This window comes from Numenius arquata, chromosome 9, assembly GCF_964106895.1.
Source record: "Numenius arquata chromosome 9, bNumArq3.hap1.1, whole genome shotgun sequence".
NCBI classification, from domain to species: domain Eukaryota; kingdom Metazoa; phylum Chordata; class Aves; order Charadriiformes; family Scolopacidae; genus Numenius; species Numenius arquata.
Window position 1 is genome coordinate 26,486,734 of NC_133584.1, and position 12,803 is coordinate 26,499,536.

A 12,803-nucleotide genomic window follows, 5' to 3' on the forward strand; every position below is an offset into this window, starting at 1 on the left:
CAGCAGCCACAACTTCTCCAATGCAAAACCCAAGGGAGCTCCAGCTCTCGGAAATCTTTAAAATTGCCTGAGAAATCGCCACATCCCAGACCCTCCAGCTTCACAGCCCGACCCAGGCTCTACAGCCCCACATGCCCGCCTGGGATGTTCCTCACAGGACAGAAACGCTCCCGTAACGCACCAGAAACAGCTCTTTCACTAGTGTGTGTGAGGGGGGGGGTGTGTGTGACCCAGGTTCCCCAGTGCCAGGACACCAGTTCCTCACTGCGTTTCTCCAGGGGGAAGAGGGGCTCAGGGGCTGCCGTGCGCCGTCCCACCACCCACCGCCGAGCCCTGGGACTCGCTCTGGCCCTTCCTTCTCTGTCGTGACACTTTTTAGGACTCCGAACCCCCCCCAGGCACAGGCCGTGCCGTTTTCAGGCACCACGTGGCACCCAGTGTTATTTCCTCAGACCCAGCCCTGCACGCCTGCCTCCGTTTCAGTGGTCTCCAGTGTTGTACAGGGCCAGGCCTGGGGCCCACAAGCATGGGCTGCAGCCCCCCCGGCCCCCGTCGGGCTGCCTCAGTGAACTGAGGGGAACTTCTTGTTGTCTCTTCTTTTTTTTTTTTTTCCCTTTTTTTTTTTTTTCCCCCTCTTCTCCATGTGATGAAATATAGCTGAGCGAGCCAGCGCCAAAGCAACACGCCTCTGTCTTCTTCCTCCCCCCAACAACCACCCCTCGCCTCCTTCCCCAGACCCCTCCAGTGCGACTGGTTGGGGGGGAGAAAAACGGCCCAAACGTAGCAGAGGAGTGAAAGTGGGGCTTGAACATCAACGTAGGGGTGAGACCCGGGCAGCGTCGGGGGTGGTTGACACCGACTGAACAACCCTTCCCAAGGAAAGCTGTGCACAAAGTGATGCCCGACACCCTTACCACCACCTGGGGTAGACCCAAAGCCACTCGCTGCCACGCAGGTGACACTGCCTGCTGTGGGGGAGCCCTGCCAGGTCCCCACGTGCCCAGGAGAGCGCATGGTAGGAGCAAAGAGCACTTCGGGGTGCAGCTTTGCTGCCCAGCAGAGGCCGGGGTGCCCTTTGCCACATCCTGGGCAGCGTTTCTCCCCGGGGCGGGATGGGGGGTGCCATGGGAGCAGTTGAGGGCAGGAGACAGGCTGGTTGTGGTACAGAAGTATCTTTTATTGAGTTCAGGAGGCAGAGAACTTTCTCAGCGTGATGACGACCAAGGCCACAAGCACAGAGGTACCCAGGAGGGAGGCGATGACAATGGCACCGATAGCTCCGGGCCCCAGCAAGCCTGCAGGGACAGAGAACAAGGTGGCGCGAGGTCAGCAGAGCCGGTGGGCGCCAGATGGGAAGGGGACCCCCGCACCCAGCACGTCCCCAGCCATCGGGCCACGCTGCTGTCCCAGAGCCCCCTGCACTGGCCATGGTGGCCCTGTTCCCGTGTCCCCACCACGCAGCCGAGGCGTGGTCCTGTGTCCCAGTGGCATCGAGCCTTTGGGCAGGGGGCTGGAGCCAGCCACTTGTCCCTTAGCCAGCTCCCGGTGACAAGGACAGCTGCCATAAAGGGGGTCTTTGGCCCTCAGCTTTCCTATTAAATACCCGCACTGAGAGAGCTGCTTTGCTTGTTGCAGAACCGGATCACAACAGGCATTTGCTGTAGTTCAGGAGCCAGGAAAGGTGCTCACGCTCCCTGATTAGGAGTTCCAGGCACGCTCTGGCCCTGGAGCCCATCTGGACTCCTCCTGTGATGTGTCAGACCTGGGGCAGGACTCCTGCCTCCAGCAACCCCCCGTGCAGGGTGGCTGGGGACAGGCCACCTCTGGTGGCTCAAACACCTCCTGGGAGGTGACAGACCCATAAAGAACAACTCCAGAGGGGTGACATCCCGGAGCGAGCTGTACGTACCGTCCCCGGCGTCCAGCCGGTGCAGGTGGGTGGTGTCCTCGGGCTCCAGCTCGGAGGTGTACGGGGGGAAGGCGGTGGCATCCGAGAGCCGGGCTGTGGTGGTGGCAGCATCGAAGGGGCCACCTCCGGAGGGCAGCTCCGGTGGCTCGTTCCAGAGGGTGGGGACCGGCCCCTGAGGGTACTCTGCTGGGAGACAAAGCACCCACGGTCACTCGCGGGCACGGATGGCCCCGGCCAGGCTGCTGGTGACAACAGCAGCTCAGGACAGGCACAGCTCAGCAGGACTCCAGCTGCCTGCCAGGTGTCCTGGGGTGGAGGGAGGGTGACCTGGTGGGGGCAGAACCCTCCTCTGGGAAGGACACCACCTCCACAGAGCACCAACACCCGGAGCAGCCCAAGGCAATACCCACACCCGGGATGAAACCACAGGCTTTTGTGGCAACCTGGTATACGCACAACACAGACGGGACAACAGGGAGCTCCCCGCAACCGTGCGACCTCCGCTTGTGCACAAACAGGCCCTGCGTGAAGACCCACAGCCGGTTTGCTCATGGATGCCCATGGGACTGGGCCGGGAGGGGCTGTCGCATTCCTGCAACAGGCAGAGGCCACCCGGCCACCTGCACTGGCCACATTCACAGCATCTCAGGGCCTTTCTGTCCCACACCCCCAGCCTACAGGGTGTAGGACATCAGAGGCTCCCCCAGGTAGGAGCCCCAAAGAGCCTCCACTTCCCTCTGCGCTACCCCCAGGCCGTGCCGGGGGGATGAAAGCCGGGGCCGGGCTCTGTTTGATGTTACCCTTCACCTCCTGTTATTTCTCCCCGCTGTGGGGTTGGGGACCGAAGCAGAGAGCCCTCCCTGTCTGCGTGTGGCAGAGCCCTGTCAATGCCCGTCTTGTTCAGCTGGGCCCCGGCAGGAGCGGGAGACATTCCACAGCTCCCTGCCGAAACCGCTGGGAATGTTGCACTGGGATGGGGGAAAAGAAAAAAAAAAAAAAGGAGGGGGGAGGAAAATGAACAGCATCCAGCGCCAGGGCCCACCTGAGCCGACACGATGGTTATCAGGGCTGGGAAAGAGGGCATCCGAGGAGCCAAAGCTCCCTGGGACAAGGGATGGAGGTGTCCCCGGACACCCCGGCTCTGGCACGGTGTCTCTCGCTGCACCGGGGGCCCTCGGAGACTTGTCCCAGGCTTTCCCTGGCCCAGCCAAGGAGGTGGAAGCAGCACATCTCGGCAGCACCAACCCCAGCTTTAAGTACCTAGAGCCCTCCTTGCCTCCCACGGGCAGCCGGCACCTTGTGAGGAGAGCGAGATGAAGAATCGGCCCTGACGGGCTCCACCACACTGTGTTCTCCCGTAGGAGCCCTGTGTCAAAAGGAACAGGAGGACCAACACCAACACACTCACCTTTGCTGCCTGTACAAACCCACCGATGGGACTTCCCGCGGGGCTCGCATCAAAGTGTAGCTCCCACCGACTTGGGAACACACCAGGGTTCTAGACTAGTTTTGGAAAGTCCTTTCTACAGCCGTAAAAGCGACAGGATTTCCAGCGAGGCAGCCGCCAGGTTTAGCTCTGGCCCAAGAAGCAACGGCAGAGACAAATAAGCCCCTGGTTTGAGGCCGGTGCCAGTTAAGGGCAGGCAGCGCCAGCAGCACGCTCCGGCTGGGTCACCCACCCGAGGAGCAGCAGTGAACCACGTCCTCACACGCTTGGTCACTGCATCAGAGGTGGCACCTCAGGTCCCTGGTGCGAGCACACAAGGGGTTTGTGCTCTACAACAGCTCCCCAGAAACACCCGAGCCCTTCGGAGGGCCCTTCCCAACCTGTCCTGCAAAACCAACAGCAGAGCTGGAGACTCCCATCCCATCCAGAGGCTCTTCCAAGTAAGTGCCATTTCCAGCGGACCTCTCTTCCGTAAATCCTGTGGTTTGGCTACCAGGGGACAGATCAGGAGGAAATACAGAATTTAGTGGGTAGATGTAGTTAAAACAACAGGGAAAGGAACCGAGCAGAGCCGGGCTATTTAGTCAGCAGCGGTGGCATTGGGAAGCGGTTGGTTTAGGCACAAACCAAATGTACGTAAAGGCCTTTGAAGCCCCAGCCCCAGGCTGCTTTGGCAAGCGGAGAAACTCCGCACAGAAGAGCTACACTCCTGCTACCACCTTCCTGACTGTGTCAACAACACCCCCAGGGCCAGCACCAACAGCGCAGCCGTTCCCACCTGGCAAGAGAACACCCCGCTGGGAGGACGTCGCTGTTGCCGTTTCCCAAAAATACCAAGAGAGCTGGAGGTGCCCCTGGAATCTGCCGGGGGACAGGCGTTAGCTCAGACAACCTGTAACCGATGCAGGGAGGCTGTAGGACCTGGATGTAGGACTTTCCAACTCCCTGTTCTCAAATGGATGAGGAGGGAGTGCTGCCCCTTCCAACCGTAGCCCAAAGGTGCTTTTTTCTAACCAGACCCACAGGTCCCGGAAAGCCTCTCCTGTCCCTGACGCATCCAATTCCTGAAAAACTTATTGCAGCTCCCTTCAAGCAGGGCACAGAGTGCATTTTTTGACAGCCAAGTAAAAAGGAAAACTGTCTAATTTGTTTATGATATCGGTGATCTTTTTTTTTTTTTTTTAAGACCTGGACAGAGTCCTGGATGGCTTCTGGAGACGGTATTCTGTTAATTTCCCTCATCTGATTAAAACACTTTCAGTTCACCCTCACAGAAAGGGCGGAGTGTGCTCAACATGAGTTTGCTGTCCTGAGTCCTTGCGGTTTTTCCCTTAACGGCGCTTCCACCGAGGGACACACAACTCCTTTCAGTCGGGTGCGGTGCCTCGGCCACAAGGAGATGTCAGCTCAGCAGCAGAGTCGTGCACATGCATTAAAGAGAACATCACCAAGATGTTCTTAACATCACCAAGAGCCAGGGCCCACTGCCAGCTTCTCCTCCTGGGTTCCTGCACCTCCATGCTGCCGGAGCAGATGCCAAGAGCCCCACAGCAGGCACACGGGGTGGGGGGAACACAAAGCCCAAGGCACCATCCCCAGAGAGAGCTGCCAGCGGGCAGGTCTCTCCAGAGCCTGGGAGAGCAGCCGTTTGTAGCCAGCGCTTCTCTTTCCAAGACTCACCTTTGATTTTTCCCTCCCAAACTCCAAACAGCTCGTGTCCTCGCATGCCTCCATTCCCACCCCTTTGAGAAGAAGCCCAAGCGCCCACCCCCACACCTGGTTTCTTCAACAACCAGGAGGAGTGACACCCGCTCCCCGCCGCAGCACCCTGACAGTGGTGGCGAGCATCGGCCGAGTGCGGCACAACTCGGACGGAGCAGCATCGGGATCCACCCTCCCATTTCAGCCCTCCGGTAAATCAGGACAGGCAAGGGGGAAGGACAGAGCTTGTGTCAGGCGCCAAAAGCCAACACACACACACACACACTATTAATAAGGTGTGCCCTTACCCAAGTGAGACACGAGGGCCTCTTCCAGTCACCTGTTGGATACACTCTGACGGGACAGGCTGTAAGTACAGCTGTAGAACCCAATTCACCTGGGTCAGTTTTCTGCTCTGCTGCTGGCCTTTTGCGTAACCATCACACGTCCCTCTCCCTCCTGGGCTCAATTTCTCCGCGCACGAACAGGAGTCCAGGACCCTAAACAAGACCTATGAGAGAAGCAGCACCAGAGCGGCCAGGTCTACCCACCCGCACGGTGACTGTCACCCCGACTGCGTGGAGGACACAGTCTGTGTGCCTGAATGAATGCCTCCGAGTGACGGCTCCAGACCCGTCAGCAGCTCTTCATGGGGAAAGTGCAAGTAACTGGGGACCTCCAAGGGCTTGGGGCAGGGCATGGCATTTTTCACTCGTGCAAAAAACCCAAAGGCGTTGTAGTCTTAAGTTGGGGGGAACAAACGAGGATCAGAAGCCTCTCTGGAGGCTTCCAACCTCAGCCCTGTGGCACAAACAAGCTCTCCCCCAGCATTAGCCCTCAGGGCAACTGTTGCTCCACAGACTACCAGTGAAATCCACTTGGTAAAAATACAGGTTGAGAGCATTTAAGAGAAGGATATGGAATAATTTTAGTTATTGGAGTTTCACTGGACAGAGATGGAAGCTAGAAAAAATGGACTAAAAGTATTCCAGTGTTTTGCAACAGGCCAGGTGGAGGATGGCACCTCTTCCTACCCATGTGCCAACACTACAAATCACCTTATTTCATGGAAATATCTCTACTGCACCACATCTACCGTACTCTCTACAGCACAGGTTAGTGACAACTGAGGCCAGGGAAAGGGAAGAGAACATCAGAGTTACTAAAGAAATACACTGTGGGTCTTCTGAACGATGCAGGACTTCAGCTACATGGACCCCACTGAGATCCTGGAAGGGACGATGCCAAAGGCAACTCGACGGGACCGCTGTTTCCATGCTGAGTGATGAGGAGGTGGGGTGAGCTGCCAGCACAGCGATGTGGTAGCCAGTGCCCCAGATACTCGGTGACTGAAAGATAAGGCTGGAAGAGTCTCCACAAGTGGAGGAACTGGCTCTTGAGGAAGCCAATTAAATCTGAAGGATCCTTCAAGATAATCCCAAACAACCAGAACCTCTCCACAGGCAGACTGCAAGACCTCAAGGCAGGCAGATGTGGCCACCTAATATCTTCATCCCTGGAGATCACTCACCCAGTGACCAATACTCTTCTTCATACAAGCTGGTTTCAGCACCTCATCATCCTTGCTCTCTACCTCCAACCCAGTAACCTTAGTCGGGAGCTGACAGTAGTGTCAGTAACTCATAAGGAGTGTTGGTGCAGAACAAGGTTGAGTAATGGTCTACAAAGACTTGCTCTAAGTCTGGATGAACCTGTTGGAACAACCGCATCTTTTTAAGAAATTTGCCTGACAAAACCTATTTACCACTTCTCACATTCTAGTACTTGAACTTCAAAAACTTCCTAAATAATCTTTTATTCTCCTATTGTTGAACATGAAGACCCACAAGTGGCTACAGAATGGTGTCCTTGGACAAGGTCTTCTCCTGTATGTTTTCCTTTAGCACGTCATCTCGTGGTCTGCTACTGTTTTCGCCCTGCTGTACACGTCCTGATGTGCTACTGCAGAATAATGTATTTCCACATTAGCTCAAAACAAGGAAAGCCACGAGCCCACATCAGAATGTAGATGCCAAACACATACGTGATTCAGAAGCCAAGGCCTTGCAAAGGCTTTTACTAACTTCCACTTCACTCAGAACTCTGAACCCGTTATATGAATTGAAACTCATTTTGCTGATAGGAAAAAGATAAAATTCAGCTCTCCACAATCCCCCTGTGCGCTGGGCATCAGTGCCGCTTGGGTTTGGAGAAAGCGGAAGCAGAGAAGATTTGGGGGTGCAGAAAGTCCTGGAACCGGCCCTGTTTCCTGTTGCAACCCAGATGACGTGGACAAAGAGGGCTAAAGACTCAGTGGGTTGTTTTCCCCATCTTTGACAAATGGGATATTGGAAAGAGCTCAGGAAAGAACTCACGCTTTCTGCAGTCGCAGAGCCCTGAAACCAGGAAAACCATCCAGGAAACCAGAATAGCTAGGCAAGAAGCCAGATCAAGGTACACGACGGCACCCCAAAAGCGTTCTGACTGCTACAGCCAGAAGGGAATCTCAGCGAGATCCTTCACATCTCACTGAACTCCCGAGCGCTTACCCGAGGGTTTTGGTACCAGGGTAGCTCTAAGTCACCAACTGAGATAAAATTAAATCCAGCAAGGAAGGGAAGGCTCATTCTGGACCTTGGGTCTGCACGGCCGGCATCACCTGCAGCCCCATCCGAGGCAGACCCCGCTTCTGCTCACTGGGGAGGGCTTTGCTACGGAAAGTACGAGGTGCCGAGACGGGAGGGCAGGAGCTGGGTGAACTCCGAGGCCGGTAACGGGCTGTCCAGCCCCAGGTAGTCACAGCGGGCACGGGGCCAGCGCCGGGATGAAAAGAGGCCTTCATAGGGAGCACAAAGGGCAGCCTGTGATGGGCGAGCGCTGGGAGCTGGAGTGTGGAGCAGTGTGGAGCAGCGCGGAGCGTTGCGGTTCCGATGAATGTTAAATAAACTTGTTTACAGAGAGGCAGGGCTGCGTGTGCATGCCCGGAGACCAGAGGGCTGCCTCTGCACCCTTCCCTTCTTTGTCTGCACAAGGCAGGAAATTTCCTTTTCTAACGGGGTGAAAAGCAGAAAAAAAAAAAAAATTCCACTGTGCACTAAAAGCCCCTGTACTGTGAGGAGTCACCTCTCCACCTCGAATGCAGCAGAAAATCATTCTGCTGCGGGGATGGCTCATCATACAGGCTGGTTTCCTCCTGTCCTGCTTCGAGGTAGCAGAGAAGAACAACTTCTTAGAGGCCTCGAGCCCCTAAAATGCAACAGGGAAAGCAGAGAGTCTCTCCTGCGCCCCAGGATCCGAACGTTACGTTCATCAGCACAAAGCTCTTCAAGAGCTACCGGCCCCACTGCGCCAACGCGACTCACCCCGTCGAGGAATCAATCGAACTCGGGGTATTTCACAGGAGCCAAGTGACACGGGGAGGCAGCGACAGGTACAAACCGCAGGCGAGAGCAAGGACACGGGAAAGCCGGCAAGGCAGGGGACAGAGCAAACAGGGACCCAATACCGGAAACGTAAAAAGAGCGTAAAAGAAATCCCAGCTCAGGGAGGGAACGGATCAAGTTTTCACTGGAAATTAATCAAGTTTCTGCGGAGTGAAATACTATTCACAGCTCAGAAAAGACCTTACCTGGTCTGGGGGAAGAGCACTGCCACTGCTTCTGGGAGCACGAGCAAGCTACGAACTGAAACTGTGCTGAGGCGATTAACGTTCCACTATCCAAAAAAATCAAAGCTCAGGATTTGAGGAGGAAAATATCCACTTTTTAGCGCTCGTTTCTTAGTTACTTTAAAGGTTTCCCAGCAAGGTGTCCTACAAGGGGAGGATCTGTGGGGGAAACACCAGCTACAGCAATTGTGTTCTTGCACCCACAGATGTTCCAGACAGGAACAGTGATGAATTCCCCCGCCCATATTAAAGCTCCTTTAAAGAGGAATAATTTCATCTGCTAGAAGGCTGGCCAGGATCTCCCCGCTAGGCAAGATGCTCAGAACAAACTGGGAGGGAACTGCAATCCTGCCTTGCTCCAGGCCTTGTAAGGCAGGACAAGAATTTAGGAAAACAAGGGCTGTGCTCTTGCCTGTTATCTTGGCCTGAGCCATCCCCTCACCTGCACTTGGAGAAAGAGGCTTTGAGGGAAGCAGTTCCCCATCGGAATTTCCACCCGGACACTCAGAGCCCATCTCCGGGGTTGCTCTGGAAGCCCGTTTCCCCCGGTTTGTAAAACCCATCCTGGACCAGGCAAGGTTTGAGGCTGACTGTGCCCTCGGTTGCCCTCAGCCCCTACAGCTGGGCCAAAAGGGGAGCAGATAAGGCTGAAATTACTGATCACCTCCTTAAAAAAAACCCAGCATCTCACAGAATAAGTGTCTCACAGCAACCATTCCCATCCCCTCGCTGGACCTGGGCCCAGCCACGTACCTCCCCAGCACTGCCGCCGGCCTTGCTGTACCCGGCTCTGGACAGAAACTCAGTTTAGGTGCACACCTCAGCTTCCAACGGAGCTAAACGTTTCCATAGACACTTCCATATTTCTACTTACAGCAGCTGTAGAGAAGTGCTCTGCTGGAGCAGAAGCCACAGAAGGAACCAGAGATGGGCACACATGCTTTAGCCAGAGAAAAAAAAATGTTTCTTTTCACTATTATAACTTCTTCCTACCATTAAAAGCCAAGAGATAACCTGTCCCATCAGCTGCTGAGAGCCCCCCATCTGCTGCTGGCTGATGTGTCTACTGATCTGCTGTCACTAAAGCTCACAGAGGTGCCTCCGCTCTTCAGCTTAGGAGAAATTACAAAGGATTTTCTTCATTTTCTCCCCAACACAAACCTGGTCTCAAGACAGAGAATATATCCTTACTCACCACCAGCCACCGATCCCAAAGCTAGTTTCCATTACTCAATTATAATTCAATAAATGCTTAACGGATGTTTTTAGGGGAGCGGGGGGGAGGGATGCGGGGAGAGGAGGCAGAGAGGCGGGTGAGTAAAAGATCTCACATGTTTTTGGGCTTTAAAACGCAAGCAAAGCTCCTTACCTGCCAGCGCAGCAGGGACCAGGATGCCGCACAGCGTTAGCAGGACCAGGCGAAGGACTCTGTGGTAGGGCATGGCTTCCCTCCTCAGGAAAAGCCTCGGCAGGAATTCTTAAGACTCTTCAAAGTACGAAGCAACTCGGAAATGTCACTGGTACAATAAAAACTTTGTCCAAGTCAGGTGAAAAATAAAAAAAAAAAAAAAAAAATTCCTTCACAACGGCAAGTGGATGGAAAGAGTGCAAAGCCCAGCAGAGACACTCTCTCTCTCTGGCTTCTGGAGCACACCTCCTCCTCCTCCCGAAGGCAGCTCCACCCTCTAAAATCCCTGCCTAAAACCCCATAGGCAGCCCAGCCGTCAGGCACCCCTCGCCCTGCCAGGCCGGCGCGCACACACACACACCAGCGGTTGTTGGCCAGCCCTTCCCAGAGGACGCGGGGATGCTCCTGGAATGCCTTCCCTGCAACCGGCCATCCCGTGGCACGGGAAAACAACACAGGAGCCATTGGGAGGGCTAACCTCGAAAGCCAGCAGGCCAATGGAGGGCTGTGCTCGCTCCCGGGCGCGCAGGGCAGCAGTGGGTCTTTCCAGGGTGGGCACAGCCAAGAACAAGGGCCTCAATCTTCTGGAGGCTAAAAGGCTCCGAAACAGAGCCAGAGCAGCGCTGTGGCACCCTTGTTTTCCGGGCGTAATACTGACAGAGGTGGGCTAGGAGCCACGCGTGGTCTCCGCCGGCAGAACCGCCTGTTAAAACACAGTACGTCTTTTCCAGGAGAGTCATCTTTGCTGGGCAAAGCCGGCGTCCTCCTCTGGTTTGAACCGCGCAGACACCACCTCTTCCTACAGCCCCCTCTGCCACTCCGTCCCTCCCCAGGGAAAACGGGAGGTTCGTTTCAAATCACAGAGACTTGGGAAAAGACCAAGTCTTAAAAAAGGGGAACACTCCAGCTCATTGTCAGAGGACAGAAGAATTTCATTAGGATTTTTTTAAAAAAAAAAAAAGTTGAGGATGAAATACTTCACGGTTTTCATTCAGAAAAAGGTGTTGTAATAAAGTACATAAATATCCCCAACGTCAGTTCTTTATGCTCTGAAAATATGACACAAGTGGCTTTGTCTTAAATTTCAGATTTTTCTGGTAAAGATGTCTTTGCTTTCTGGCCGTCTCCCAACAGGCAGCCAGGTACAGTTCAGGTCTCCTTGTAAACCATTCTGCTCGGTGGGGTTCTCGGCCAAAACACCCGGCTGCCAGGAGAGGCTGGAAAAACAGAGAGGACTGAGCACTGTCCCGGCAGTGAAATGAGAAGTTGGGAAGTACCCGGTGATACGTGCTCAAAACAAAACATCAGACACCTCCAGCATCAAATTCAAACTGGGATCAAAGCCCCGTCAGCTTTCCAGGCTCACGCTCGGTGTGAGAAGGTGCTGGAAGGACATCAATACGTATCCAGCAAAAGACATGGCTCCTGTTCTCCCCAGGGACCTTCTCTGGCTCAACAGGCCCTCCGCTTGTCCCAGAGGGTGACAGGGCACTGTGCTCACGGGCGCCTCAAGAGCAGTGGGAGGACTGTCTCGTGAAGACAAGATAGTTCTGCCACTCATGCGGTGAGCGTGCTAGTCCTCTGGTCTCCAGCCCACTGTGTCCAGTAAGTGACCTTTGCTTCATTATCTGCAAAATGCATATGAAAGCGCATGCCACTGCATATGCTAATGAAGATCACAGAGATCGTGCTAAACATGTATGACTATGGCACTCCTCTCTCCACCCAAACCGTGCTACACCTCACCTGAGAGAGGGGACAAACCCAAGAGGAGGCTGTCCTTCGGAAGGGGTGGATTGTGCTAATTCAGCAAGCATAAAGGGGGAAAATAAGCACCCCTAAGAGAGAACAAAGACCACCGCTGTGCCTGAGAAGATTTTTCCAAGAAGGAAGATTATGCGTGGCAAGATTCCCTGAAAAAAAAAAATGCTGGAACCAGGACTGGTGATCTCTTTCTCTCTGTCTTTTCCTCTATCCCTCAGTTTCTCTTTTCCTCTTAGAGGTGTTAAGTAACAGAGTCGTTAACTCACGACCTTAAATACCACTTGCCATAAGTTGTTGTACAAGTAACATGCTCAGTAACACAATACATACCTCACCGCTCGCCATAATTCGTTATATGCCTAACCAATTACCGTGGACTTATTAAGACCTATACTAATTATTTTGGGGAACTAATAAACGTTTGTATACGGACCTCGAGATTTATCTCGCCTTAGTCCGCGCCGTTGGGGATTTATGAATCTGAAGTCGCTTACCCCCCTCTCGTTCCTGAGAGTGGGACGCAACAGGCGTCACTGGAGGGTACAACCTGAACGCACCAGCATCTTACCTTTGTACTAAATACAGAAGCCAGAACATTAAAATATTAAGAGCAAGATCTTCCCCACTGGTCTATTATCTAACTGTTAGAAGCCGAGCAAGGTCCTCGGGGTCTGACAAATTACTGCACGTTTTCCCTGCTTGCATTTCTGCATTTTCATTTAGCAATCGGTGAATTGTTCCTTTCCTGCTCCCCAAGCTGAGCTGGAAATTAACAGGCTTTTGCTTATTTGTTACATGGTAAAGAGCAGTCCAAAATAAGCTTGTAGAAATTAGATCATACCATTAAAAAACAGAGAGTTACTTATGAACCAGACATCTTATGCAGGAAAAAAAAAATAAAAATGAA

At 54.0% G+C, this 12,803-nt stretch overlaps 1 protein-coding gene across 1 annotated transcript; it reads right to left on the minus strand.

Moving 5' to 3' along the window:
- Window positions 1–1,158: 1,158 nt before the first annotated feature.
- SNORC (secondary ossification center associated regulator of chondrocyte maturation) lies at window positions 1,159–10,166 on the minus strand. Its single transcript, XM_074153904.1, has 3 exons — window positions 10,094–10,166; window positions 1,910–2,095; window positions 1,159–1,295 (listed from the first exon to the last, which is right to left on the minus strand). Exons 1-3 carry the CDS (start codon window positions 10,164–10,166, stop codon window positions 1,186–1,188), a joined length of 369 nt encoding a protein of 122 aa, XP_074010005.1. The 3' UTR covers window positions 1,159–1,185.
- Window positions 10,167–12,803: the final 2,637 nt, after the last annotated feature.